The sequence below is a fragment of the Triticum dicoccoides genome, chromosome 3B, assembly GCF_002162155.2.
Source record: "Triticum dicoccoides isolate Atlit2015 ecotype Zavitan chromosome 3B, WEW_v2.0, whole genome shotgun sequence".
In the NCBI taxonomy this organism is placed as follows: domain Eukaryota; kingdom Viridiplantae; phylum Streptophyta; class Magnoliopsida; order Poales; family Poaceae; genus Triticum; species Triticum dicoccoides.
In genome coordinates, this window is record NC_041385.1 from 68,756,282 (window position 1) to 68,781,916 (window position 25,635).

General features: G+C 43.1%; 1 protein-coding gene across 3 annotated transcripts; it reads right to left on the reverse strand.

The window, feature by feature from the left end:
- Positions 1-2,504: 2,504 nt before the first annotated feature.
- On the reverse strand, positions 2,505-8,089 carry LOC119274764 (putative disease resistance protein RGA3). Of its 3 annotated transcripts, XR_005135310.1 has the most exons (5): positions 6,734-8,089; positions 6,533-6,631; positions 3,184-6,252; positions 2,956-3,065; positions 2,505-2,854 (listed from the first exon to the last, which is right to left on the reverse strand). XR_005135310.1 is itself a non-coding variant. In XM_037555490.1 (4 exons), exon 3 carries the CDS (start codon positions 6,152-6,154, stop codon positions 3,188-3,190), a length of 2,967 nt encoding a protein of 988 aa, XP_037411387.1. In that variant the 5' UTR covers positions 6,155-6,252; positions 6,533-6,631; positions 6,734-8,089; the 3' UTR covers positions 2,505-3,065; positions 3,184-3,187. The 3 variants fall into 3 exon arrangements, 2 of the variants coding, with proteins under 2 accessions (XP_037411387.1, XP_037411388.1); XM_037555490.1 differs by having other exon boundaries at positions 2,505-3,065; XM_037555491.1 differs by having other exon boundaries at positions 2,505-3,065; positions 6,533-8,089.
- Between the last annotated feature and the right edge of the window lie 17,546 nt (positions 8,090-25,635).

Here is a 25,635-nt window from a genome sequence, read left to right on the forward strand (position 1 = left end):
TCCATGACTAAGTCCTTCCATTAGGACATCTGACGTGATATTTCCACGACAAGGGGTGAAATGGGAATACATTGGCAAAGCCCAACAGCTACACGCAGGCAGCCCCGTGCGCACAGGGGTAAGTGGAGCCCGTGCGCATGGGGTATCCAAAGAGCGGGCGACTTAGCCCGTGCGCACGGGCTTGTACGACGGGCACAGGATCTCGTGTGCACGGGGTCCAAGAGCCCTTGCGCTTGGGGTATCCAGAGGCTTTGCATTTTCGTGGACACCCGTCGGTGCTCGTGGGACCTGACCTTCTTCTTGGCGATTCCTTCTCCGCCTCAAAGCTTCCCTCTTGGATGGTGTAGTCATTCTCTTCAGCATGAACTCCTCCTTTTCATGTGTGAAGCTTCGCTTAAACCTACACATATACATGAGAGGAGTGTCAAGTAGTATACCATCCTCGAAGGATACACGTAGACACGTGTAAAGAAGAAGATTCACCTTCATATGTTTGAAATGAATGTTGCGTGTGTCTTTTGGCAAAGGGGCTCTTGACATGGTGATGTCTGTAGGATGCTCTGCATCAATAGCTGTCATCATTTCTCATTTCATCTTCATAGCCATCACCTCTATCACCATCGTATCCATTCTCTCCCAAGTTAGCCATACTTGCAATTGGTGCATTGCAATGGGCATCATGTACGACTATTCATCAATCTATATATCATTCATCTTTATGTCATCTTCAATGTCTTCTTTTGTGATCTGATCGTGATGTGTGAATAATTCTCTAAGGCAATGGGTTGAAGCAATGCCTTGCAACCCTATGTATCTGTGCACGGGCTCATTGGATGACTTTGCTTAATCGATGTTATTTGTGTGTGTGCTTCACAACAGAGTTGTCGTTTGTCTTCTTCTCATTCTAAGGCCCCGCAAGTACCCGGGATCCCGTAGATCGATCAAGGAGGAGGTAAGAGGTAAGGTGCATGGAACGCTATTGTGAAAACCTATGATAGAAGAGATTAATACGGTAGTGGAAAGCAATTTCTTGGGGGATATTTGAGGTGTACTCATTAAATGACCAATTCTCTTGTCTGGAGAAACCTTAGTAACCGATATAACCCTACGCGATAGTAAGGGTCAGCGGTTGGACAACTGACCCTCAGACGCAGGTCGTCACCGGTCATGACGTACTTTAGACACATCCCCCACTTCATCGTGTTGTAATCACATCGTAACGGGTGGAGAAAAGAAAGGAACTTTCTGCAATCCAAAACATATCTCAAAGGGTCATCATCTAGCCGTATTCAGTTCCTCCACATTACTACAACAACAAACTCATCATCCTACGGGCGCAAGCAATCACCAATGCATCGGTTGAAAAGAAAAGGCACAAATATTTTACCTCTTCGACATTTCATTGACCAGCTGGCGACCACAAACCTCAAAGACGGTTGTAGCGGCCGAACGCGCCGTATAGGGGGGGGGAGGGGTAGGGTTGGCCAGAGACGGGGTACGAGCAGCCGGACGAGGACGAGGTGCCAAAATCGCCTTCTTCTTTGCCTCCGCCCCGGCGAGCACCTTCATGATCGCCGTCGGCTTCATTGCCCACTGGCCACCGACCGGATCAAGGTGAGTGCGTCCTGTTGTCGCCGGGACCGCCGTGGCCTTGCCATCTCCCTTGCTTCCGATCTTGGTTGACGATGTGGCGGCCCGAAGCAAGTTTTTGCTCCCCAACCTCTTCCTTCATGCGGGCGGCGGCGTTGCGCTGCGGTGGTGGCCGGCAGGTTGGCGGAAGGGTCTTCAGGTTACATTCTAGAAGGAATCAGGGGCAACGGTGGCGAGAATGGGCGGCAACGAGAAGTGGTGGTCGTTCGAGTGGGAGGGGAGGCCCGACAATTTTTTTTTACTTGGGAAGCCGCCTTGAGTATAATTGAGAGAGTCGGGCTGCTTTTTGCGGCCGACTCTTATAATATTTACTCTAACGGTTTGAGAGGTCGGCTAGGTTTTTAAGGGATCAGTTAGAGATTCTCTTCATGAACGTTTTTTAATGAGGGTTTCGTTGTTCCAACAGTACAAATAGGTATTTTTTATACAAAGGATTTTTATAGAAATATTTGAAGGACTGGACCTTTTTTGGATTTTTTTAATGTTAGTTGTTTGATTTTTATGATTGTGTCATAGGAAAACTTTGAATCTCTTGAAAATAGTACTTTTGAAATGTAGAGCCAATAAATCCGGAGACTCTTTTTTTCCAAGGTTCATTCCAACAGATCAAACAACCAAAGCAATTTATTTTCTTCTTCTTAGAATTCCTATACGATCTTTTGAATCAAAGAGGTCTAAATAGCTACAAAGCCAAAAATACTGTTATTACTAGTAGTTTAGATCGCCTTAATTTTTCACTCCCAAGATAAGAACCACAACTCCAAACATATTTCAGATGAGTGCCTGCCTAATTTCATGCACATATTGACAAGCATAACAAAGGCGCAGCTCCATGCTTAAGCAGTTAAGCTAAGCAGACATCTGTTTAACTTTCCCTGACACCATATAGTCACGTTCCTCAAAGTGATAGTACAAAAGCCATTTGAAAATCAACTATAGGTACACCATTATCATTATTCTATCAATCCAAAAACTAATGAGCTTCTGATGTCGTTTTTGTAGGCAGCCCAGGTGAAATACTCACCTGAACTCCACAAGAACACACTAAAAGAACAAATGTTCCAGAGAAAAAGCAACAACATTTTACTCCAGAACTCAACAAACAGGGACCTCCTATCGTCCGCCTACAATCGAAGAGCTCCATAGCACTTCAAGGCTCGAAGATATGATGAAGGATTCTGAGGAATCCCCGAGCAGCAGCTCCCTGCAAAAGGCCATATCTGTAACCAATCTGATGTTTTGAGCGGCCATGTAAAACAGAGAAAAGGCAACAACACTGCACTCCAGCATTCGACAAACAGAGACCTCCCATTGCCTGTCTCCGATCAAAGAGCTCCTTGCACTTCCAGGCTTCACAAGATTTTGAGTATTTACAACTAACCATCATGTCTTTAATACGAACCGATCTTGTAAGCCTGTAAGAAGGAAAATAATAAAAATAATTTCAAGTGAGTGTCCACAGTTTCGGAACCAAAAAATTAGAACAATAAAGTAGTAGAACTAGAGCAAGTTTTTCTTAGCTATTTCACTCACCTTTCTAATTATAGAGAGATTCATCCGGGAAGATATTACGTCCATCTGCTGCAACATGGACTAGGATGCCTTGCTCTTCTTCCGCGAGACAATTCCTGAACTCTTGGACATGTGGGCAGTCAATCATGTACACCCTATTCAGCGAGCACAGGTTCTCTGCCTGATCCAGCATTGGGCAGTCCTGTACAAACAGGTGCTGCAACTTACAGAGGTTAGAAATCCTCCTCAAACATGCGTTGTTCTTCACCTTGAGCCACAGAACGGCAGGAAGATTGACAACTTCTTGAAGCTTGTGAGCACCTTCAATGTGGATTCTCTTCAAATTAACAATCATGGACATGTCTTGAGGCAGAGCTCTCAGTTTGGGGCAATCAAGAAGCAGAACACGCTTAAGGCAAGGCATCAGAGAGAGCTGTTGAGAGTTGTCCTCCATGTCATCACACATATTTCTGTTCAGTGACCATTTTTCCAAATTGCACATGCCAATGATGTGAAGCAGTTCGAGTTTTGGGAAAAAAGCTGCTGCACTTCTCACACCTTTGCCCAGGAGTTCTGTGCCAATAGTTACAACTTCATCTGCACCTTTAATCTGAAGAACTAGCAATTCTGGCATCTGACCTGCTGGTGGAAGCTCTGAACATGATACGCACTCATTGAGGTGCATATGACACAAACCTGGCATATTGAGCTCCGGTTCTGAGAGTAGCCATTCTGGGAACCTTATACCCAGGAACCCTTCCAGAAAAATATATACAAGGCTTGGTGATGGAATAAGCATCTCATAAACTTGCTGAATTCTCACAACCTCATCAGTCTGGTAACGAGTTCTCTCTTGTGTACTGGCCACTGTGCAGCGCAGTCCCAGTTCTCTAAGATTATGGCTGTTCTTCAGTACAAGTTCAGTCCCTGGTACCGCTGACTCTAGCTTCTCGACCCACAGACGTTGGATATTGGGGAGGCGTCTCAATTCATCTAATCTGAATCCAGTACCACTCTCGAAAACTCCTCTTAGGTTGTAGAGCTGCTGAAACTTTGCAATCCCTTTTGGAACATGATCAACTGCAGTCTGTTCTAATTGCAAAAAACTTATGTTGGACAGTCTCATGAGACCAGCTGGCAGGCTATCCAGATGATGGCAACCAAGCAAAGAGAGATATTCAAGGCTGATGAGGCTACCTGTGGACTCTGGAAGTTTGTTAATCTCAGTATAGCTCAGATCTAGCAATCTCAATAGCACCAAGTTCCCCAATGACTCTGGTATGTTTTGGATGCTTGTTCCGCTGAGAACTAAAATACGGATATGCTCGAGCTTTCTGAATATTTCCTTGTGAATCAACTTGAAGTTCTTGTTATTAAAAAGTAGGAGACTCCTCAAACACTTATGCTCTTCTAGAGCGGGTATTTTTTCTACAGCATGGCTGATGCCTATGCGGCGCAGATTCGACATGGCATTATTATTTTCCGCATTCATGAATAGGGAGTGATCCTTTGTCAGATATTGTCCAAGTGACCTCAATAGATCATGCATTGTTGACACAGCCTTGTCTACATACTTTGGTATTGGTTGAATAAGATTCCTCCGAACTAGCTCAAGATAATACTCTTCAGCAATTTCATGTACTGAGAACTCATGCTCTTTCCTCACAAAACCTTCGGCAACCCACCAGTAAGCTACAGCATCACGGTGGATTCCAAAATTAGGAGGCAACAAAGCACACCAGAGAAAGCACTGCTTGAGTTGAGGGGGCAAATTGTTGTAACTTAAATACAGTGGGCCTCCAAGTTCTTTGGGGAGTCCATGAATGGACCATTTGCTATCTCGGATGCTCTTCCATTCGGCAACTGTTTTTTTGGTAGATAGGACACCTGCAACGACCTTTATGGCAAGAGGAAGGCCATCACATTTCTTTACAATTTCATACCCCATATTCTTGAATTCACTTATTTGCTCGGACGACTGAAAGGACTTCTTCATAAGCAGTTCTAAGCCATCATTGTAATTCATTTTGTTTACTCGGTGGGTATATATTGCATGCATTTCTGACAAAACATCCAGGTCTCTTGTGGTGACAAGGACATGGAAATTAAAGGCTCTCATGAAAGGCGATAGAAGAAGATCAATCCAGACATCAGATTTCCACACATCATCCAGGACAAGAAAAACACTCTTTCCTTTGATAGTGTCCACTAAAAGTGGAAGAAGCTCGGTCTTGGTCTCTAGTTGATCACACTTTTCTCCAGCCATTCGTATTGCCTGCTTTATCAACCCGGTCTCTGTGTAGCTCTGCGAAACGCACAACCATATACGAACTTGGAATTTCTCTCTTATCATCTGCTCATTATATATCTTCTGGGCTAACGTTGTCTTACCAATGCCTCCCATTCCTTGAATCCCCAGAACACTTCTACTATTCTCATGGCAGCCACTGACAATCATTTGTACTATGTTACCAACAGATTGTTTGATCTCTCTTCCAACAACCTCTAGTTCATCTATAGGGGATGTCTGATTTCTATCCACGGTTGTTACCTGGAACTGTTGACGAATGGTTCTATCCAAGCTGAACATCTGTGTGTTCGTTTTAATCTCATCAAGCTTTTCATTTATGTCCTTAATTCTTCTAGCCACCTTATGATCAAATGAAAGCTTTCCAAAACAAGAAACCATAGACTGGTTGCAACATACCGATCTAGGTGGTAGCAGAAGCTTCTGTGAATGAACCATAACAAGATCTATGATGACATCAACATCAAACATAACATCAGTCATGCTCTTCCACCATGCCTCTATCCGTCTATCTTCCATGGCCAGAGCTTCTGTGTCCTCACGAACAGCGCTGAAGTATTCCAGATTTTTCTTCAGCCTCTTGATATCCTTTTTCACGCTTAGTGTCATCACAACCTCATCTTCGATAAGCTGACCCAGCTTTGTCAAAAATTTCGAAGTGAGAGCATCCAAAATTGTGCCCATAGTGGCCAAACCAATGGACTCTGACTTCGATGCAAGTGCGCCTGCCTTGATGTTTTGTGGGCCTTGTGCTGTGCAAATTGTCTACACAATGCTCTTGTCTGCATAAGTGAGTAATAATTTATTTTTATTTCATTACAACAAGCTCAAGAACCTTCGAGACTTAAATTCCTACAAGAAAAACTGTGGGATACTCTTTACTTTTTTTATGAATAAAATACCCTGGTCACATTCCACACAAATCCTGTGTAATCTACAAAGTGAAACTTATGTTTCCAGACCACTAATAAATAAGATATCAAATTTGAAAAAGTCAGGATCTTAGAGCAGCAACACATGAGCTTGCAGTGACAAAGAATGACACGAAACTAAAGGCTGTACCTTTCTACTCTTTGATAATGAAAGAAGGAGTCAAGGACGTGGCGGCAGCACTGTCTAGGATTTAGTGGTTGAAGCCATGATCAGTGAATGCTGAGACATCTGCATCAATAACTGATGAATGGTTACCCAATGCCAGGATCATATAACTATAAGAGGCCATATGTGCAATTCAAGCACGGGGGATAGAAGAAGCAGCCATACCACTGTATAGAAGAGCGGCTTTGACCATACTCCTGTGCTCCAGAAGGAAAATCTCCTGCCTAGGTGAGATTTAGCTTGGCCACACAAACTAGCCTGTTGGATGCTTGCTCACACCTCATGGTTACCTCATTACATGGAAGGTAGAAGACCAGCTGATTGGTTTCTTGTCAAACTTGCCATAGGACCTATCCGTCCCTGTCACAGCCACACAATCAAGCACACCTTTCTTGTCATCAAACACGTCCTTGTTCGCATTTTTCTTCCCACCTTCCTCATTGTAAATTCCCACTAGTGACGAAATAAAAAATGGACAAGTGTTGTTGCAGAATTACAAGGTAAAGGCCCTTTCAGTAATTATCTTTTTCCATACATCCACTTGCTAGTAAAATATATGAACAATGATGCCCCTTTTCTTGATTCTAGTCAGATTCCAGACATGCAAGTTCGAAGCACTTTCTTCTTACGACAACCAGCTACAGGAACCACATGCCATAGACTTTAACTAGGAGCAAATATATTGTAAAAAGTGCAGAGATGATTATTTGGGCATTTCATCAAACAATTTTTATTTTGACTATATTTCATCAAACAATTCATAAGCAAAACTAAAGAGCATGGAACCAAGATATGATACTCAATTTTAAAGGAATAACGCCATACCTTTCGATTTAACGGCAAAATGTGAGAAGGAGTAGAGACAAAGGCGGCGGTCCAGTGGTGGTCTCTTGCTGGGATAAACAACAAAAGGATTCTTCGCAAGCCAGGAGCCCAAAATGTAGCATATGCAATTCAGGCTCGCGAGAAAGAAAAACCGGCTGGCAAGAAAGGAATTGGTCACCATGCCTCGGTGTAGACGAGCAGCAGCGAGCCTGCTCCTGCTGGGAGGTGGTAGAAGAGGAATCTCTTGCTTAGGTGAGATCAAACTAGCTCTTGTTGGATGGTTGCTCACAGAGTCACAAGCTAAGCCACTCCTTCTGCCTACACAGTCAATTCGTCAACCCAGCAGCTGGAAGAAGAGAACCTACCAACCAATCCTCCAAAGTCAAATGCAGAATGGCTACCTAATCAATTTATTGTAATATTTGCATCAGATTCGTTTAACATGAAATTATCCAGAAAAGGACAATCACTGATGCAGTTGAAGTCTTTCAGTCCGTTTATCTTAATCATCCAATAACATTTCAGCCATAATATACTAGTATGGTTGTCCACTTGTCCTCATCTACCTTGCACCGGCAAGACCTCGGTTAGGTGTAGAATCATTACATAGCAAGTGCCAACTTGGCTTGTCTCCTGCGAAGTTGCAAGATTTTGATTAGGATAGCGGATTTTTTAACCCAGAAACAGAGGAGAGGCTAGGAAGCGCACATGCGCATTTCGTCGAACAGCTCGTATGCATCCACTGATTTTCAAACAAACACTCAATGGAACCACCGGGCGGTGGGCAAACCAGCCGGCGAGAACGATCAACATCAAGGAGGGAGGCTGCGATTTGCAAATCCGCGTCCGGCCGCCGCTTAACTCCCACAATCACATGGCAGTTGGTCCTTCTCCCTTGAACCGGACGCCGAACGAACGAGCAGAGAAGAGCAGAGCAGCTGGCCCGGAACAATGAGCCAGCTAGTCGAGACTGCGAGCTACTCGTACTCGATCGGATTGATGAGGCACCGGGAGATGGGCGGCGACGAGAGCAGTTTGGGGCGGGTGGCCGGGGACGCCGACGCCGACAATCCACCGCGACGACATGCCGCGCTTGGCGTGTGTCGTCCTGCAACTCTGATTGCAAACACGAGCCATGTTTTACTGTATCGGTCTCCAATGATGTCTGATGGGGTGAACTCATTTTGGACAACAATACACCACATAACAATGTTAGTGCACCTCCAAGGAGACCATCAAAACTCCGGTATATGTCCAACCAGACACTTTGTTCACTTTTATAATCGGACCCGGTTCTGCATCAGTTTGTGAAGTGGTCCGGATGTCCGTTTTTTTGAGCAAAATGAAGACAAACGTGGTATCTATACTAGAGTCCGGACATCCACTTGGCCACTCAAAACACTCTGCATGGTCCTCCTCTCTTCTCTCTCTGCACATGCATGGTCTTTCTCTCCTCTCTTTTTTTTCAACCGGTCACCATACCACAATATCACACCACATGCATGGTCCTCACCAATTTTTTCTCCTCCCAACCGGATATTTTGTGAATAGCATTGGGTGACCCTCTCCGTATCATGTCCGGGAACCACGTCCGAACATAAAAACGGACATTTACAGGAGTTATTTGCGGGTCTGCGTTGGAGACGCCCTTACGAGATTGAGCTATGATGCTTTAGCTCCCTCTATCTCAAAGTAAATGTCGCTGATTTAGTACAATTAAGAAATAAAATCAAAAAATAAAAACAATGTTATTGTCAACGTCACCTAGGATATAAAAAAGAGTGAGCACAGAAAATACAAAAGAGAGCTTGTAGAAAAAAAACTTATAAAGAAAATCGAGTAAAAGACTGAGAACAGTTTAGTTCAACCATGACCAAAATATACAAGGACTACTCAGTCCTTGAACATTATAAGCATGTCATAGTTGTCCGTGATGATGTGATGAGTTGGGTCATGGATTCATATGCATCCTCTCACATTACCTCACGTAAACAGTATTTCACATCTTACACTAGTGGTATATTGGCCAAGTGAAGATGGAAAACAGTGGTTCGTCAGGTACTGTTGACGAGCTCATATATGCATTAGAAATTCGGTGGCTTTAACTTGTTTTTTTGCGGGAAGGTGGCTATAACTTGATCCATGTTTAATAATATGGACGTGTGTGTCATGTGATGTAGAGGCCAGTGTAATCCCCTTTTAAAAAATGCATTAAGACAAATACAAGTTGCAGATTAGTGCTTGATGATGTGAGGCGTGTTTCCAACATAAGATTGAATTTATCGTCATGAGCAAGCTTGGTGATACCGAGCAACCTAGTTATTTTGGAAAAATAAAGTGAAAGCTCATCAAAGACTTTTTGACAATGGCTCGAGTAAGAGCATGGTTAATAAGAGAGGCAGCAGCCAGCTCTATAGTCATGTCCATGTCATCTACAGTCTTCATTCAGCCAACACCATATAATAGGACAGCTATAGGTTGGCTGTTGGGTTGAATTTAAGTATTAATCTTTGCATGCTGGGATTGGGAGGAATGACAAAGCGCTAGTTTACAGGCAACAATTCGGGCTGCAAGCGAGCTATTGCGCCTCGTAACGTGTGTATAGGCGGGCGACTAGTGAAGAGCCGGCTCTGCTCTCTCTCTCTCTCCTCACTTCTCTCTCTTCCATGTAGGATTTTTTTGACGTGGCAAGTCTTGTAGCCTGCTAAGTAGAACTTATTATACTTGCTCTAAGTAGGCAAGGTTTTCTCTATGTGACTAATCAAGTTGTGTGATGAAGTATCGAACATTGCTGAGAAAGACCATTTAGCTGACTTGTGGCACAAGATGCTTGGTCATATGAGTGAAAAGGGTATGCATGCTCTTGCTCACATTGAGTACCTTCCCGAGTTGAAATGTATATCTTTGAAACCATGTGCACATTATTTTTGTTCTGTCGACATGAACGAGAATTGTGGACCATGAAAATAGTGCATGATTGCCGGAGTCTGCCGAATTAGGATTTTGGAAATCCTATGACCTCACTCCCTCAATCTCTGTCACAGTGTGTGATGACGACCTTCGTTGTTGGGATCCTTTTGATGGCAACTGACTATGATCATTACTCAACTACCTGCTTGTACGAGGATCTTGACTTGCTTGGCATTCCACATCCAGAACATACTATGCACGCAACATTTGCGATCATGGAAAGTGATGATGACAATACATGATGACTTCGATTTGGTGGTGCTTTTTCAATACTTGAAATCCGATGTCTGGCCCTATTTGATTATACCTGACAATGACGATGCTTCTTGTGTCATTAACTTATATAAGGCATTGCTCGGACTTGTTTTCAAGGTGAAAACCCATGATTTGGCTTAAGATGTTGCATCTAGTGATGGCGATGTTTGAGGATTGTTCCTTTTTTGAAGGCGTTGTTGTTGAAGAATGTTTTTTGTTGTACTCCCTCCTTCCACATATATATATATATAGGGTCTAATACATTTTTCAAGGTTGCACTTGACTATTGATAAGATTAATAATATATGTGATGTTGAAAGTGCAACTATCCCTAGGTGGTTTTGGTAATTCCTAACAACATATAGCTCATTGAGCTAATACTATTCCAAGATAAATATTTCACGAAAGCTCAATGAATGGCATGGCATGGATGAGAAAAGTGGACCCCTCAAAATGCTTAGGATAAAAGGATTGGCTCAAGCTTCAAGCTCAAGACTCTACATTTTATATTTTAGTGATCCAAGATCACATTGAGTCTATAGGAAAAGCCAATACTATCAAGGAGGGATGAGGTGTTTCTTAATGAGGTTCGCTCATTCCAGCGCCACCGAGTTTAGATGTCATAGCCACTGCCACAAACCGTAGGCAAATCGGTCTTACCGATAGGGATCTCGGTCTCACCGAGATGGGATTGTAATCTCTCTGTTTCCCTTCATAACGTTTCGGTACCACTGAGATGAGCGACCGGTCCCACCGAGATTGCAATGTAAACTCTCTGTTTCCCTTTTGTAACATTTCGTCCCACCGAAATGAGCGAACCGGTCCCACCGAGTTTACCTGACCAACTCTCTGGTTAGCTTATTACCAAAATCGGTCTCACCGAGTTTGTGTAATTGGTCTCACCGAGATTACGTTATTCCCTAACCCTAACCATATCGGTCCTATCGAGTTGCATGTCGGTCCCACCAAAAACCCTAACGGTCACTAGGTTTACTGAATCGGTCTGACCGAGTTTGTTGATTCGGTCCCACCGAGATTGGTAAATTGTGTGTAACGGTTAGATTTTGTGTGGAGGCTATAAATACCCCTCCACCTCCTCTTCATTCGTGGAGAGAGCCATCAGAACAAACCTACACTTCCAACTTACCATTTCTGAGAGAGAACCACCTACTCATGTGTTGAGACCAAGATATTCCATTCCTACCATATGAATCTTGATCTCTAGCCTTCCCCAAGTTGCTTTCCACTCAAATCTTCTTTCCACCAAATCCAAATCATGTGAGAGAGAGTTGAGTGTTGGGGAGACTATCATTTGAAGCGCAAGAGCAAGGAGTTCATCATCAACACACCATTTGTTACTTCTTGGAGAGTGGTGTCTCCTAGATTGGCTAGGTGTAACTTGGGAGCCTCCGACAAGATTGTGGAGTTGAACCAAGGAGTTTGTAAGGGCAAGGAGATCGCCTACTTCGTGAAGATGTACCGCTAGTGAGGCAAGTCCTTCGCGGGCGACGGCCATGGTGGGATAGACAATGTTGCTTCTTCGTGGACCCTTCTTGGATGGAGCCCTCCGTGGACTCGCGCAGCCGTTACCCTTCGTGGGTTGAGGTCTCCATCAACGTGGATGTACGATAGCACCACCTATCGGAACCACGGCTCAAAAATCACCGTGTCTCCAAATTGCATTTGAATTCTCCAAACCCTTCCCTTTACATTCTTGCAAGTTGCATGCTTTATTTTCCGCTGCTCATATACTCTTTGCATGCTTGCTTGAATTGTGTTAAGATTGCTTGACTTGTGCTAAGTTTGCTAAAATCTGCCAAAAACTAAAATTGGGAAAAGCTTAAGTTTTTATTTGGTCAAGTAGTCTAATCACCCCCCCTCTAGACATACTTCAAGATCCTACAAGTGGTACAGAGCTTTGGTCTCCATTTGCTTTGATTTCCATAGCTTTTGGTGGTCATAGCCTTGGTTTCACAACCTAGGAGAGTATGGCGTCTAGCGAGGGAAACTACCACCGTAGAGGTCCTTACTTTGATGGTACTAATTTTGCTAGTTGGAAGCATAAGATGAAAATGCATATTCTCGGACATAACCCCGCCGTTTGGGCCATTGTGTGTATTGGATTGCAAGATGAATTCTTTGATGGGAGAGAACCGAACCGTGAAGTTAGCGCGGAAGAGTTGAAGATGATGCAATACAACGCTCAAGCTTGTGATATCCTCTTCAACGAATTGTGCCCCGAAGAATTCAACAAAATCAGCCGTCTTGAGAAATTAAAGGAAATTTGGGAAACTTTGATTGATATGCACGAAGGTACCGGCTCTGTCAAGGAATCCAAATTGGATGTGCTTCAAAGTCAACTTGACAAGTTCAAGATGAAGGATGGTGAAGGCGTCGCTGAAATGTACTCTAGGCTTGCTCTCATCACAAATGAGATCGCCGGCTTAGGAAGTGAAGAGATGACCGACAAATTCATCATCAAGAAGATCCTAAGAGCCTTGGATGGAAAATATGATACCGTGTGCACATTGATCCAAATGATGCCCAATTACAAGAATCTCAAGCCAACGGAGGTCATTGGAAGAATTGTTGCTCATGAGATGTCACTCAAGGATAAGGAGGAGCTGCACAACAAGACAAGTGGTGCTTACAAAGCCTCATGTGAAGCTCCCACATCATCATCAAGTGAGAAACAAATCTTCAATGAAGAATTGAGCCTAATGGTGAAGAACTTCAACAAATTCTACAAGAATAGAAGCAAGGAAAGAAGTTCCAAGTCAAGGTCCTACAATGACAAAAGATCTTCCAGTCGAGAGCGAAATTGCTACAACTGTGGAAGACCCGGACACTATTCCAATGAGTGTACGGCTCCCTACAAAAGAAGAGAAGATTCACCTAAGAGGAGAAGTAGAAGAGAAGAATCACCGCCAAGAAAGAGAAGGAGTAGAGATGATCGTTATGAACAAAGAACATCCCGGAGAAGCAAGGATTCGGAAAGGAAGGACAAGTCATCAAGGAGCTACACAAAACGAAGACATCAAGCTCATGTTGGTGAATGGGTATCTGGTTCCGACTCTGAATATCACTCCGAGAGAAGCTATCACTCCGACTCTGAACATACTCAAGATGAAGGTGTTGACGGTCTAGCACTTGTGTCAACCAACTCCCACGACATATTTGATTCACCAAATGAAGGACTTGGAAGATGCTTCATGGCTAAAGGCCCAAAGGTAACACACCCCGAGTATGTTGATTTCAATAGTGATGAAGATGACTTGCTAGGTGATGATGATTTACTTATTGACAACTCTAGTGATGAATACTATGATGAAACATCAATTAATCATGCTAATCAAGATAAAACTAATGACGATGATAAGGAGAAGATTGAGCTCCTAACTAAAGAACTAAACACTCTTAAGTTAGCTCATGAAACTATCTTAGGGGATCATCGAGAACTTTTAAGGACTCATGAGAAGTTACGTTTTGAAAAGCTCAACCTTGAGCAAGAGCATGAGTTCTTAAAGGTAATCAATTATGATCTTCGCAAGAAAAGTTCTTCTTACATTGCCAAGCGTTTACTATTATCTACTTAGATGCCTCAAGTCAAGTCTAGTAACAAGAACAAGAAGGATTCTTCCTCTAGTAGTAACAATAATCATGCTAAATACAATGTTGTTGCTTCTAGTAGTTCTCGTGATTCCACTAATGATTCTCTTAGCCAAGTTACACTTGAGCAAGAAAATAGTTTATTGAAGGGAATTATAGAGAAAGGTGTTTACAAGAGCCTTGCCAGGAGTAAGCAATTCGAGGAAATTGTACGCAAGCAAGGAAGGCACCGGAAGAACCAAGGTGTTGGTTTTGAACGAAAGTTCAATGCCAATGGAGTTGAGTGGGAAGAAGATCAATACCCCAAGACGAAGTTTGTTCCTCAATAAGAGAAGTATGATCCTACTTCCTTCAAAGGGACACAAGCTCAAGATGATCTTCCACCACAAGACCACAAGCAAAAAGGCAAGGATGAGCTTCAAGAGGAGATTGATGCATTTGAAGAAGCTCCCAAGGCCTTGGTCAAGTGGGTTCCCAAGACTACATCAAGTTCTACTTCATCAAGTATGACTACAACTCCAAGGATTCCCATCAACATGGTGTGGATCCCGAAGAAGAAGAACTAGAGAGTTCTTGAGGGTGACTCCGCCAACAAACTTCACTCATATCATTTTGGCAAGGACAAGTGCAATCAACTTCCACATCTTGCACTAGTTCATGGAGTCACGAACCCTCTTGTTGGTAAGACAAGGGACAAGGTAACCTAATGCTTTCATAGACATCATCTTGTGTGTGCATCACTCTATGTCTATGGATATCCTTGTTTGTTCCTTGTGGGACTAACCCGTGTAGGTATTGAAAGTGCAACTCACTCCCAAGGATTGCTCCAAATGGTCTACATCAACATTGAGCATCCACATCTTCAACACCTACATGAAGTCATCAACGACTAAACCCATGGTTAGTTCATCCCTCTAAGGGGGGATCTCACATCTAGGGGGAGCTTTACTCTAAGAATTGATCTAAAGAAACTCTAATGGTGTGAACACATCAATGCATTATGTAAAAGTAGTAACCCCACTTGAGCTTAAACGATGAGTATGACCTATGATCAAATGTTCTCATTTGACTCCTAAGTCAATATACTCATACATAGATGACCTAGTCATCGCCAATTGCTTGATAGATGCTAGAATTGGTTGTGCATGCTTTGCCACATATTTCATTTGTCATTTTATTGTGTGAGCATGTTGGTTGCATATTTTACTCATTCGAGGACATCCACTTGTAGTTTTGCTTGTTTGGCTTCTTTTTCTTTTGGCCAAGTGGATGGACAAGAATGCATAAGAATCTTCTCTAGCTATCTATGCTTTTCTTGTCTCAAACTCTATTCATGCTACATCAAAAAATTTGATCAAGTCAGATTCAAACCACTCGGTGTGAGGAGCACTCGGAGTCCCAGATTCGTCATGGACTTAAACTTACAAAACTTCTTTGTGCGTTTCGGTCTGACCGATTCTTCCATTTCGATCATACCGAGATCACTAAGTCGATCTAGGTTTTCAATCTCGGTGCAACCGATTTGAACATTTCGGTCTCACCGAGTTGCAGTAACTTCCTGCAGTAATGCATCTCGGTGCCACCGAGTTGTTCCACTTGGCCACACCGACAGGGTCGGGCTATATATACCCACGGGCAATTTTTTTGGAAATTTCTCCGAACACTTTCGCCCGGGCTCAGCCTGCTCTGCCTCCAGGGTCCCCGGATCGTCCTCATCGTCGCCAGCCGCCTCCCGCTGCTGGTCTCCACCGCCGTCGACGGGAATCAACACCACCGCTGCCGCCGTAGCGAGTCCATCACCGAGCTAGGGTATGCACTTGATCACTGTGCTAATCCCTATATGATTCCTAGCACATTGTGTTCGTCAGGAATCTTGCCACGATTGAAACTATCTCATCTAGTCAAAACAATCCGTAGATTAGGTTTGGATTGAAAATTTAGGTTAGGTTTCCGCCGAAACCATCTCGGACCCACCGAGTTGTAGAAATCGGTTCCACCGATTTGGCCAAGGCCATTGCACATGTAACTCCCGGTCTAACCGAGAATTGCAAATCGGTGTGATCGAATTCAGAACTTTGTGAAACCCTAGCAGTCTCGGTGCCACCGAACTGTGACTCGGTCTGACCGAGTTCACTAGTTTAGGTTCCTAAAGCTGCTTCGGTATCACCGAGTTTACAAATCGGTTGATCCGAAATGCTTTCTGTGGAAAACTAAAACTAAGTTTTTAATTCAATATTTTGCAAAAACCTCTGTATTTTTGTGATGCTCATCCCCTCTATCTCATCTACATCTATTCACAGGGTCAGCAGTCAGTGCAACATGTCTGATCAGAGTGACAGCCAGAACAGGGAAGAGGAACAGGTTCCTATGAGTGAGGGCACTAGTCCCTCTAGTTCCTCAGATGATGGCAGCAGGAGCACCCCAAGCAACTTACCCAAAGCTGCCACCAGGAACAGGAAGAAGAAAACCTCAGACTCTGAGGATGAAGACTATGTGCCAGAAGAGGATGAAGCCACATACAGGAAAGTGCTCAAGAAGGAGTATGGCACTGCTGCAGCCACCAAGCCAGGCCTGAACAGGAAAGTCCCTGCCAAGAGGACTCCTATGCTGAAAGTCAGAGCATCAACTCAGGAAACTGAGAGATCAGAACCCAAGGAGCCAGAAGTTATTGAAAAGAAGAGGAAGGAAAGGGTCAAAAAGACCATGGCCAGGGTTGTTGGAAAGCCTTCCATGATGGAAGAGGAAGAAGAAGAGGCTGCTGCTCCAGCTCCCAAAGCTCAGAAGCTCATGGGTGATGCCATCAGGTCAGGGGCTACTTCATCAAAGCCCAAAGAAGCACCTAAGGCTGCTTCCAAGCCCAAGACTGCACCAAAGAGGAATACCAGGAACATCCCAGCTGCTGGGAAGAACAAGGCCCTAGTGCCTGAAGTTGTTGCTGAAGAGGAAGAAGATGAAGAGCATGTTCTGAGAAAGTTGAAGCCTAAAATTCCAGATCATAACGATGCTCATCCTGTTGCTGAGAACATGAAGCTGAGAAAGGATGCAGGACTCAGATAGTGGAGGTTGACTGATCCTTATGCAGCCAGGAGGAGAACTGCTGTGGACTACAGGTTCCATACAAAGGAACATCAGGATTTCTATGAGACAGTGCTGCTGGACAAGAAACCAATAGTCTGTGATATGAGATGGGTAGATTGGAAATACATCAAGGAAAATGAAGAACACTACCCTAGAGTGTTTGACAGTTTCAAGGGTTGTGGAGTGGATAAGTTTGTTGGGCAGAAGCTCACAAAGTGGAATGATGAGCTCATAATGCAATTCTACTCCACAGGACACTTCTATCCAAATGGCAGAATAGTATGGATGTCTGAAGGTACAAGGTACCAGTCTACTATTGAAGAATGGGCCAATCTGATCAATGCACCAAAGGAGAAAGAGGATGAATTGGATGTCTATGCCAAGAAGAAGATGGACCACAACACTATGGCACACATGTACAAGGAGATCCCAGATGCTGCTGTTGAAAAACACAAGTTTGGATCTGTACATTTCCTTCTGTTAGGACTGCCAACCATCAACTGGATCCTCAGGCACACACTTTTGCCCAAGTCAGGTGATCATAACATGACCAGAGGCCATGCTATTAATCTGCTACACTTATTTGATGTGCCTCAAAAGTTCAAGGTCATGAGCCTCATTGTTGAAACTATCAAGAGGACAGCTGCAGACCAGAAGAGAAGCTGTGGGTATGCCCCACAGATCCAGGAGCTGATTAACTCCAAGATGGGCACTGGCACATACTTGTTGGACAAGGATCACATGCCTATCTATCCAGATTTTGAGGACAACCAAGTGGTTATGGATGAAGATGAACCATCTTCAGTGCAAGCACAAGCAAAGAAGGAGAAGGCAAGGACTGAGAAGGCTGCCAAGATGCCAACAATTGATGAGGCATCTGAGTACTTCCTGAAGAGCAAGCATAATCAGCTTGGCTACTTGATAGCATCCACTCTAAGGATTGAGAAAGGGTTGGCCACCCTGACTCAAAACCACGAGAGCCTGGAGAGGATCATGGAGCAGACGTTCTATGACTTGGATGTGAAGGTAACTGAGATCCAGTCTGTTGTTGAGCAACTCCAGGATGACATGCAGGAGAGGAAGGGCAAGACAACCACTGAGGCATTTGCTAGAGTGCCTAGAGCTCAGAGATCAGCTGCTGTGCCTGTGATAGACACAAGGGCAACTTCATCTGCACCTGCTACAGCTTCAGTGCCACCAGCTCCAGCATCTACTCTACCAGCTCCAACTTCATCAACTGATGCCTTCGTCCTTGGAGTCATATCTACACCACCACATCAAGACCAAGCCTGAGAGACAACATAGTACTATGCATTTTCGAGGAACTTTTTGGTAACTTGTTGCCGAAGGGGGAGAAAAATGTATAGATCATAGGCTTTGAGAGAGAGAGAGAGAGAGAGAGAGTTTGCTTTTGTTCTCTCTTGTCTTTGTGGTGGAACTTTGTTTGCTTTAGCTTGATTGAGATACTTCATTGCCTGTGTGATACTATGATGATCATGTGTTTGATCATATGCTACATTAATGTTTGTTGGATGACATTATCCTTTTATATCTATGTGATCATTCACTTTGCTTGGTGATGAGTGCATGTATTTTGATTATTATCATTTTGAGCGCTCCACCAAGATGTATGTGACATGGGAGAGTAACTCATGAACCTAACTCTATGTGCATTTGCAGTCCAAAGCAAATCTTAAACCATCCACAAACTTAGGGGGAGCTCTCACCTTTCACATACTTCTCAAAGCGACAATGTTTTTCAATCTTATTATCATTTGTCGAAGCTTTGATCTATATGTTGTCATCAATTACCAACAAGGGGGAGATTGAAAGTGCAACTATCCCTAGGTGGTTTTGGTAATTCCTAACAAAATATAGCTCATTGAGCTAATACTATTCCAAGATAAATATTTCACGAAAGCTCAATGAATGGCATGGCATGGATGAGAAAAGTGGACCCCTCAAAATGCTTAGGATAAAAGGATTGGCTCAAGCTTCAAGCTCAAGACTCTACATTTTATATTTTAGTGATCCAAGATCACATTGAGTCTATAGGAAAAGCCAATACTATCAAGGAGGGATGAGGTGTTGCTTAATGAGGTTCTTGCTTCATAGTGCTTAGTGATATGCTCCAAAACCCTCAACTACTTTCCCACATCCACATATGACCTAAACCTAAAGTCCAACTCGTCCCAACCGATTCATTCTATCCGGCGCCACCGAGTTCAGATGTCATAGCCACGGCCACAAACCCTAGGCAAATCGGTCTTACCGATAGGGATCTCGGTCTCACCGAGATGGGATTGTAATCTCTCTGTTTCCCTTCGTAACGTTTCGGTACCACCGAGATGAGCGACCGGTCCCACCGAGATTGCAATGTAAACTATCTGTTTGCCTTTCGTAACATTTCGGTCCCACCGAAATGAGCGAACCGGTCCCATCGAGTTTACCTGACCAACTCTCTGGTTAGCTTATTACCAAAATCGGTCTCACCGAGTTTGTGTAATCGGTCTCACCGAGATTACGTTATGCCCTAACCCTAACCATATCGGTCCTACCGAGTTGCATGTCAGTCCCACCGAAAACCCTAACGATCACTAGGTTTACTGAATCGGTCTGACCGAGTTTGTTGATTCGGTCCCACCGAGATTGGTAAATTGTGTGTAATGGTTAGATTTTGTGTGGAGGCTATAAATACCCCTCCACCTTCTCTTCATTCGTGGAGAGAGCCATCAGAACAAACCTACACTTCCAACTTACCATTTTTGAGAGAGAACCACCTACTCATGTGTTGAGACCAAGATATTCCATTCATACCATATGAATCTTGATCTCTAGCCTTCCCCAAGTTGCTTTCCACTCAAATCTTCTTTCCACCAAATCCAAATCCTGTGAGAGAGAGTTGAGTGTTGGGGAGACTATCATTTGAAGCACAAGAGCAAGGAGTTCATCATCAACACACCATTTGTTACTTCTTGGAGAGTGGTGTATCCTAGATTGGCTAGGTGTCACTTGGGAGCCTCCGACAAGATTGTGGAGTTGAACCAAGGAGTTTGTAAGGGCAAGGAGTTTGCCTACTTCGCGAAGATCTACCGCTAGTGAGGCAAGTCCTTCGGGGGCGACGGCCATGGTGGGATAGACAAGGTTGCTTCTTCGTGGACCCTTCTTGGGTGGAGCCCTCCGTGGACTCGCGCAACCGCTACCCTTCATGGGTTGAAGTCTCCATCAATGTGGATGTACGATAGCACCACCTATCGGAACCACAGCTCAAAAATCACGGTGTCTCCAAATTGCGTTTGAATTCTCCAAACCCTTCCCTTTACATTCTTGCAAGTTGCATGCTTTATTTTCCGCTGCTCATATACTCTTTGCATGCTTGCTTGAATTGTGTTAAGATTGCTTGACTTGTGCTAAGTTTGCTAAAATCTGCCAAAGACTAAAATTGGGAAAAGCTTAAGTTTTTATTTGGTCAAGTAGTCTAATCACTCCCCCTCTAGACATACTTCAAGATCCTACAGATGTATAATGTGAAAATTATATCATTAGAAGCTCCTTCCACGTACGAATTTGATGATGTGCATTGTGTAACTTGCATGTCATATATTATTGCTTTAACATATGGTCAAAGTTAGCCTCGAAAAAAAAGTTAGCCTCGAAAAACGCATTAGGACCTATACACATGGAAGGAGGGAGTACTTGTGATGGCAAGATATGATTGGTGCAAATATATATGATCACTAATGTAGATTCTTCGATCATTGTTTTCATTTCTTTTGAGTTCTCTCTCTTTTTACTCCATCCTGACATAGTTTTGGTCTTGTATAATTTTACTAATTGTTCATTGTAATTTATTGTGCACCTGCATTGATGTTTTTTTAACACAGTACAAATGCAAGCACTCATATACACGCGCATATACTCACCCCTATGAACACAAGCACACCCTACCCCTATGAGCCCTTCGAAAGACTGAGCAGACATAGCATCTTGAAATTTATGAAGCCACCGTAGGCACCTCGTCGCCGATAGGAACGTCTCCTTCCACTGAATGCGCATCGCCGAAAATCCTGAAATAAATCCAGAAATAAATGCGAGCACCAAGACTTGAACCCTGGTGGGCTGGGGATACCATAATCCCTCTAGCCATCCAACCACAGGCTGGTTCGCCACATGCATTGATGTTGGTTGTGTGTATCATAGCTATATACTTAGGTTTATATTTTCTTATGCTTAATTTTGAGTTAATAAAATCTACAAAGAATATGTATATTCCATTTGAGTTTTTTCTTCGGTAGGTAGAAAAAAATCGGTCATAAATACTCTTTGTCGCAAGCAGAACAACTATACTAAGACTAGCCATAACGGGTAGTAACATAATGTAGTAACATGCCCATGTCTATAGTGGGGAGTAACATATGTGTGGTAACATGCATCACTTCATTTATTAGGCTATAGACTCATCTTGCCTTGATATGTGTGATGTTACTCATACTAGTAGTAACTATCTATGTTACCACATGTCTCTCTTTCTTCATTTATTGCTTGCCACATTATCTACTTTATCTAGATATGTGTGATGTTACTACCTATGTTACTCCCACCGTGGGTAGTCTAATGAACAAGCTATGCATTAACTATTCTTCATCTTGGCAATCCCGCATGGTGATCATGAAGTGCCTCCGTGATGTCGCGACCATGGCAGACAGCCAGTCGCTAGCATGCATTGTTCTTGTTCTCATCCGACACCGGGTCTTTGGGGGTCCAGTTCCCCTCCATCAACGCCAGCTCACCGTACCCCGGCTGGTACGAGGCGTCCTTGAGCACCAGCCACGCCGCCTCGACGCGGCCCGCGCGAAGGTCGCTGACCATGCCGACGACCCATCCGTTCATGTCCCTGTACATCTCCAGGAACTGCCCGAGGCTGTCGATGAGGTCGGTGAGGACGCGCACCATCTACATGACGTTGGCGACCCATCCGTTCATGAAGTGCCTGCATCTACTATTATTACTCCACACATCGACCGCTATCCAGTATGCATATAGAGTATTAAGTTCATGAGAACAGAGTAACACATTAAGCAAGATGACATGATGTAGAGCGATAAACTCAAGCAATATGATATAAACCCCATCTTTTTATCCTTGATGGAAACAATACAATACGTGTCTTGCTGCCCCTACTATCATTGGGAAAGGACACTGCAAGATTGAACCCAAAGCTAAGCACTTCTCCCATGGCAAGAAAGATCAATCTAGTAGGCCAAACTAAACCGATAATTCGAAGAGACTTGCAAAGATATCAAATCATGCATATAAGAATTCAGAGAAGAACCAAATAATATTCATAGATAATCTTGTTCATAAATCCACATTTCATCGGATCTCGGCAAACACACCGCAAAAGAGTATTACATCGAATAGATCTCCAAGAACATCGAGGAGAACTTTGTATTGAAAATCAAAGAGAGAGAAGAAGCCATCTGGCTAATAATTATGGACCCGAAGGTCTGTGGTAAACTACTCACGCTTCATCGGAGAGGCAATGGTGTTGATGTAGAAGCCCTCCGTAATCAATTCCCCCTCCGGCAGATCGCCAGAAAAGGCCCCAAGATGGGATCTCATGGGTACAGAAGGTTGTGGTGGTGGAAAAGTGGTTTCGTGGCTCCCCCTGATGCTTTTAGGGTATAAGAGTATATATAGGCAAAATAACTAGGTCGGTGGAGCTACGAGGGGCCCACAAGGGTGGGGGTGCGCCTACCCCCTGGGCGCGCCCTCCTACCTCGTGGACGCCTTGTTGCATCTCTGAATTCAACTCCAAGTATTCTAGTTTCCTTTCGGTCCAAGAAAGATCACCGCGAAGGTTTCATTCTGTTTGGTATTCCTTTTCTGCAAAACTCTAGAATAGGCAAAAAAACAGAAACTGGCACTAGGCCTCCGGTTAATAGGTTAGTCCCAAAAATAATGTAAAAAGAGCATATTAAAGCCCATTAAACATCCAAAACAGATAATATAATAGCATGGAACAATCAAAAATTATAGATACATTGGAGACGTATCAAGCATCCCCAAGCTTAATTCCTGCTCGTCCTTGAGTAGGTAAATGATAAAACAGAATTTTTGATGTGGAATGCTACCTAACATATTTATCAATGTATATTCTTTATTGTAGCATGAATGTTCAGATCTGAAAGATTCAAGAAAAAAGTTTAATATTGACATAAAAACAATAATACTTCAAGTATACTAACAAAGCAATCATGTCTTATCAAAATAACATGGCAAAGAAAGCTATCCCTACAAAAATCATATAGTCTGGTTATGCTCTATCTTCATCAGACAAAGTATTTAATCATGCACAACCTCGATGACAAGCCAAGCAATTGTTTCATACTTTTGATGTTCTCAAACTTTTTTAATCTTCACGCAATATATGAGCGTGAGCCATGGACATAGCACTATAGGTGGAATAGAATGGTGGTTGTGGAGAAGACAAAGAGGAGAAGATAGTCACACATCAACTAGGTGTATCAAGGGGCTATGAAGATGCCCATCAATAGATATCAATGTGAGCGAGTAGGGATTGCCATGCAACGGATGCACTAGAGCTATAAGTGTATGAAAGCTCAAAAAGAAACTAAGTGGGTGTGCATCCAACTTGCTTGCTCACGAAGACCTAGGGCATTTTGAGGAAGCCCATCACTGGAATATACAAGCCAAGTTCTATAATGAAAAATTCCCACTAGTATATGAAAGTGACAACATAGGAGACTCTCTATCATGAAGATCATGGTGCTACTTTGAAGAACAAGTGTGGAAAAAGGATAGTAGCATTGCCCCTTCTCTCTTTTTTTCTCTTCTTTTTATTTTTTTATTTGGGCCTTCTCTTTTTTTTATGGCCTCTTTTTTTTCGTTCAGAGTCTCATCCCGACTTGTGGGGTAATCATAGTCTCCATCATCCTTTCCTCACTGGGACAATGCTCTAATAATGAAGATCATCACACTTTTATTTACTTACAACTCAAGAATTACAACTCGATACTTAGAACAAAATATGACTCTATGTGAATGCCTCCGGTGGTGTACCGGGATGTGCAATGATTTAAGAGTGACATGTATGAAAAAAATTATGAATGGTGGCTTTGCCACAAATACGATGTCAACTACATGATCATGCAAGGCAATATGACAATGATGGAGTGTGTCATAATAAATGGAACGACAGAAAGTTGCATGGCAATATATCTCGGAATGGCTATGGAAATGCCATAATAGGTAGGTATGGTGGCTATTTTGAGGAAGGTATATGGTGGGTGTATGGTACCGGGATAAGTTGTGCGGTACTAGAGAGGCTAGCAATGGTGGAAGGGTGAGAGTTCGTATAATCCATGGACTCAACATTAGTCATAAAGAACTCACATACTTATTGCAAAAATTTATTAGTTATCAAAACAAAGTACTACGCGCATGCTCCTAGGGGGATAGATTGGTAGGAAAATACCATCGCTCGTCCCCGACCGCCAGTTATAAGGATGACAATCAATAAATAAATCATGCTCCAACTTCATCACATAACGGTTCACCATACGTGCATGCTACGGGAATCACTAACTTTGACACAAGTATCTCTCAAATTCACAACTACTCTAATATCACCATCTTCATATCTCAAAACAATCATAAAGAATCAAACTTCTCATAGTATTCAATGCACTTTATATGAAAGTTTTTTACTATACCCATCTTGGATGCCCATCATATTAGGACTAATTTTATATCCAAAACAAATTACCATGCTGTTCTAAAAGACTCTCAAAATAATATAAGTGAAGCACGAGAGATCAAAAATTTCTATAAAATAAATCCACCATCGTGCTCTAAAAAGATAAAAGTGAAGCACTAGAGCAATATTGTCTAGCTCAAAAGATATAAGTGAAGCACATAGAGTATTCTAATAAATTCTGATTCATGCGTGTCTCTCCCAAAAGGTGTGTACAGCAAGGATGATTGTGGTAAACTAAAAATCAAAGACTCAAATCATACAAGACGCTCCAAGCAAAACACATATCATGTGGTGAATAAAAATATAGCCTCAAGTAAAGTTACGGATAGACGAAGACGAAAGAGGGGATTCCTTCCGGGGCATTCCCAATCTTAGGCTTTTGGTTGTCCTTGAATTTTATCTTGGAGTGCCTTGTGCATCCCCAAGCTTCGGCTCTTGCCACTTCTTATTCCAAAATCCGTCAAATCTTTACCCAAAACTTGAAAACTTCACAACAGAAAACTTCAACAAAAAATCTCATAAGCTTCGTTAGTATAAGAAAATAAACCAC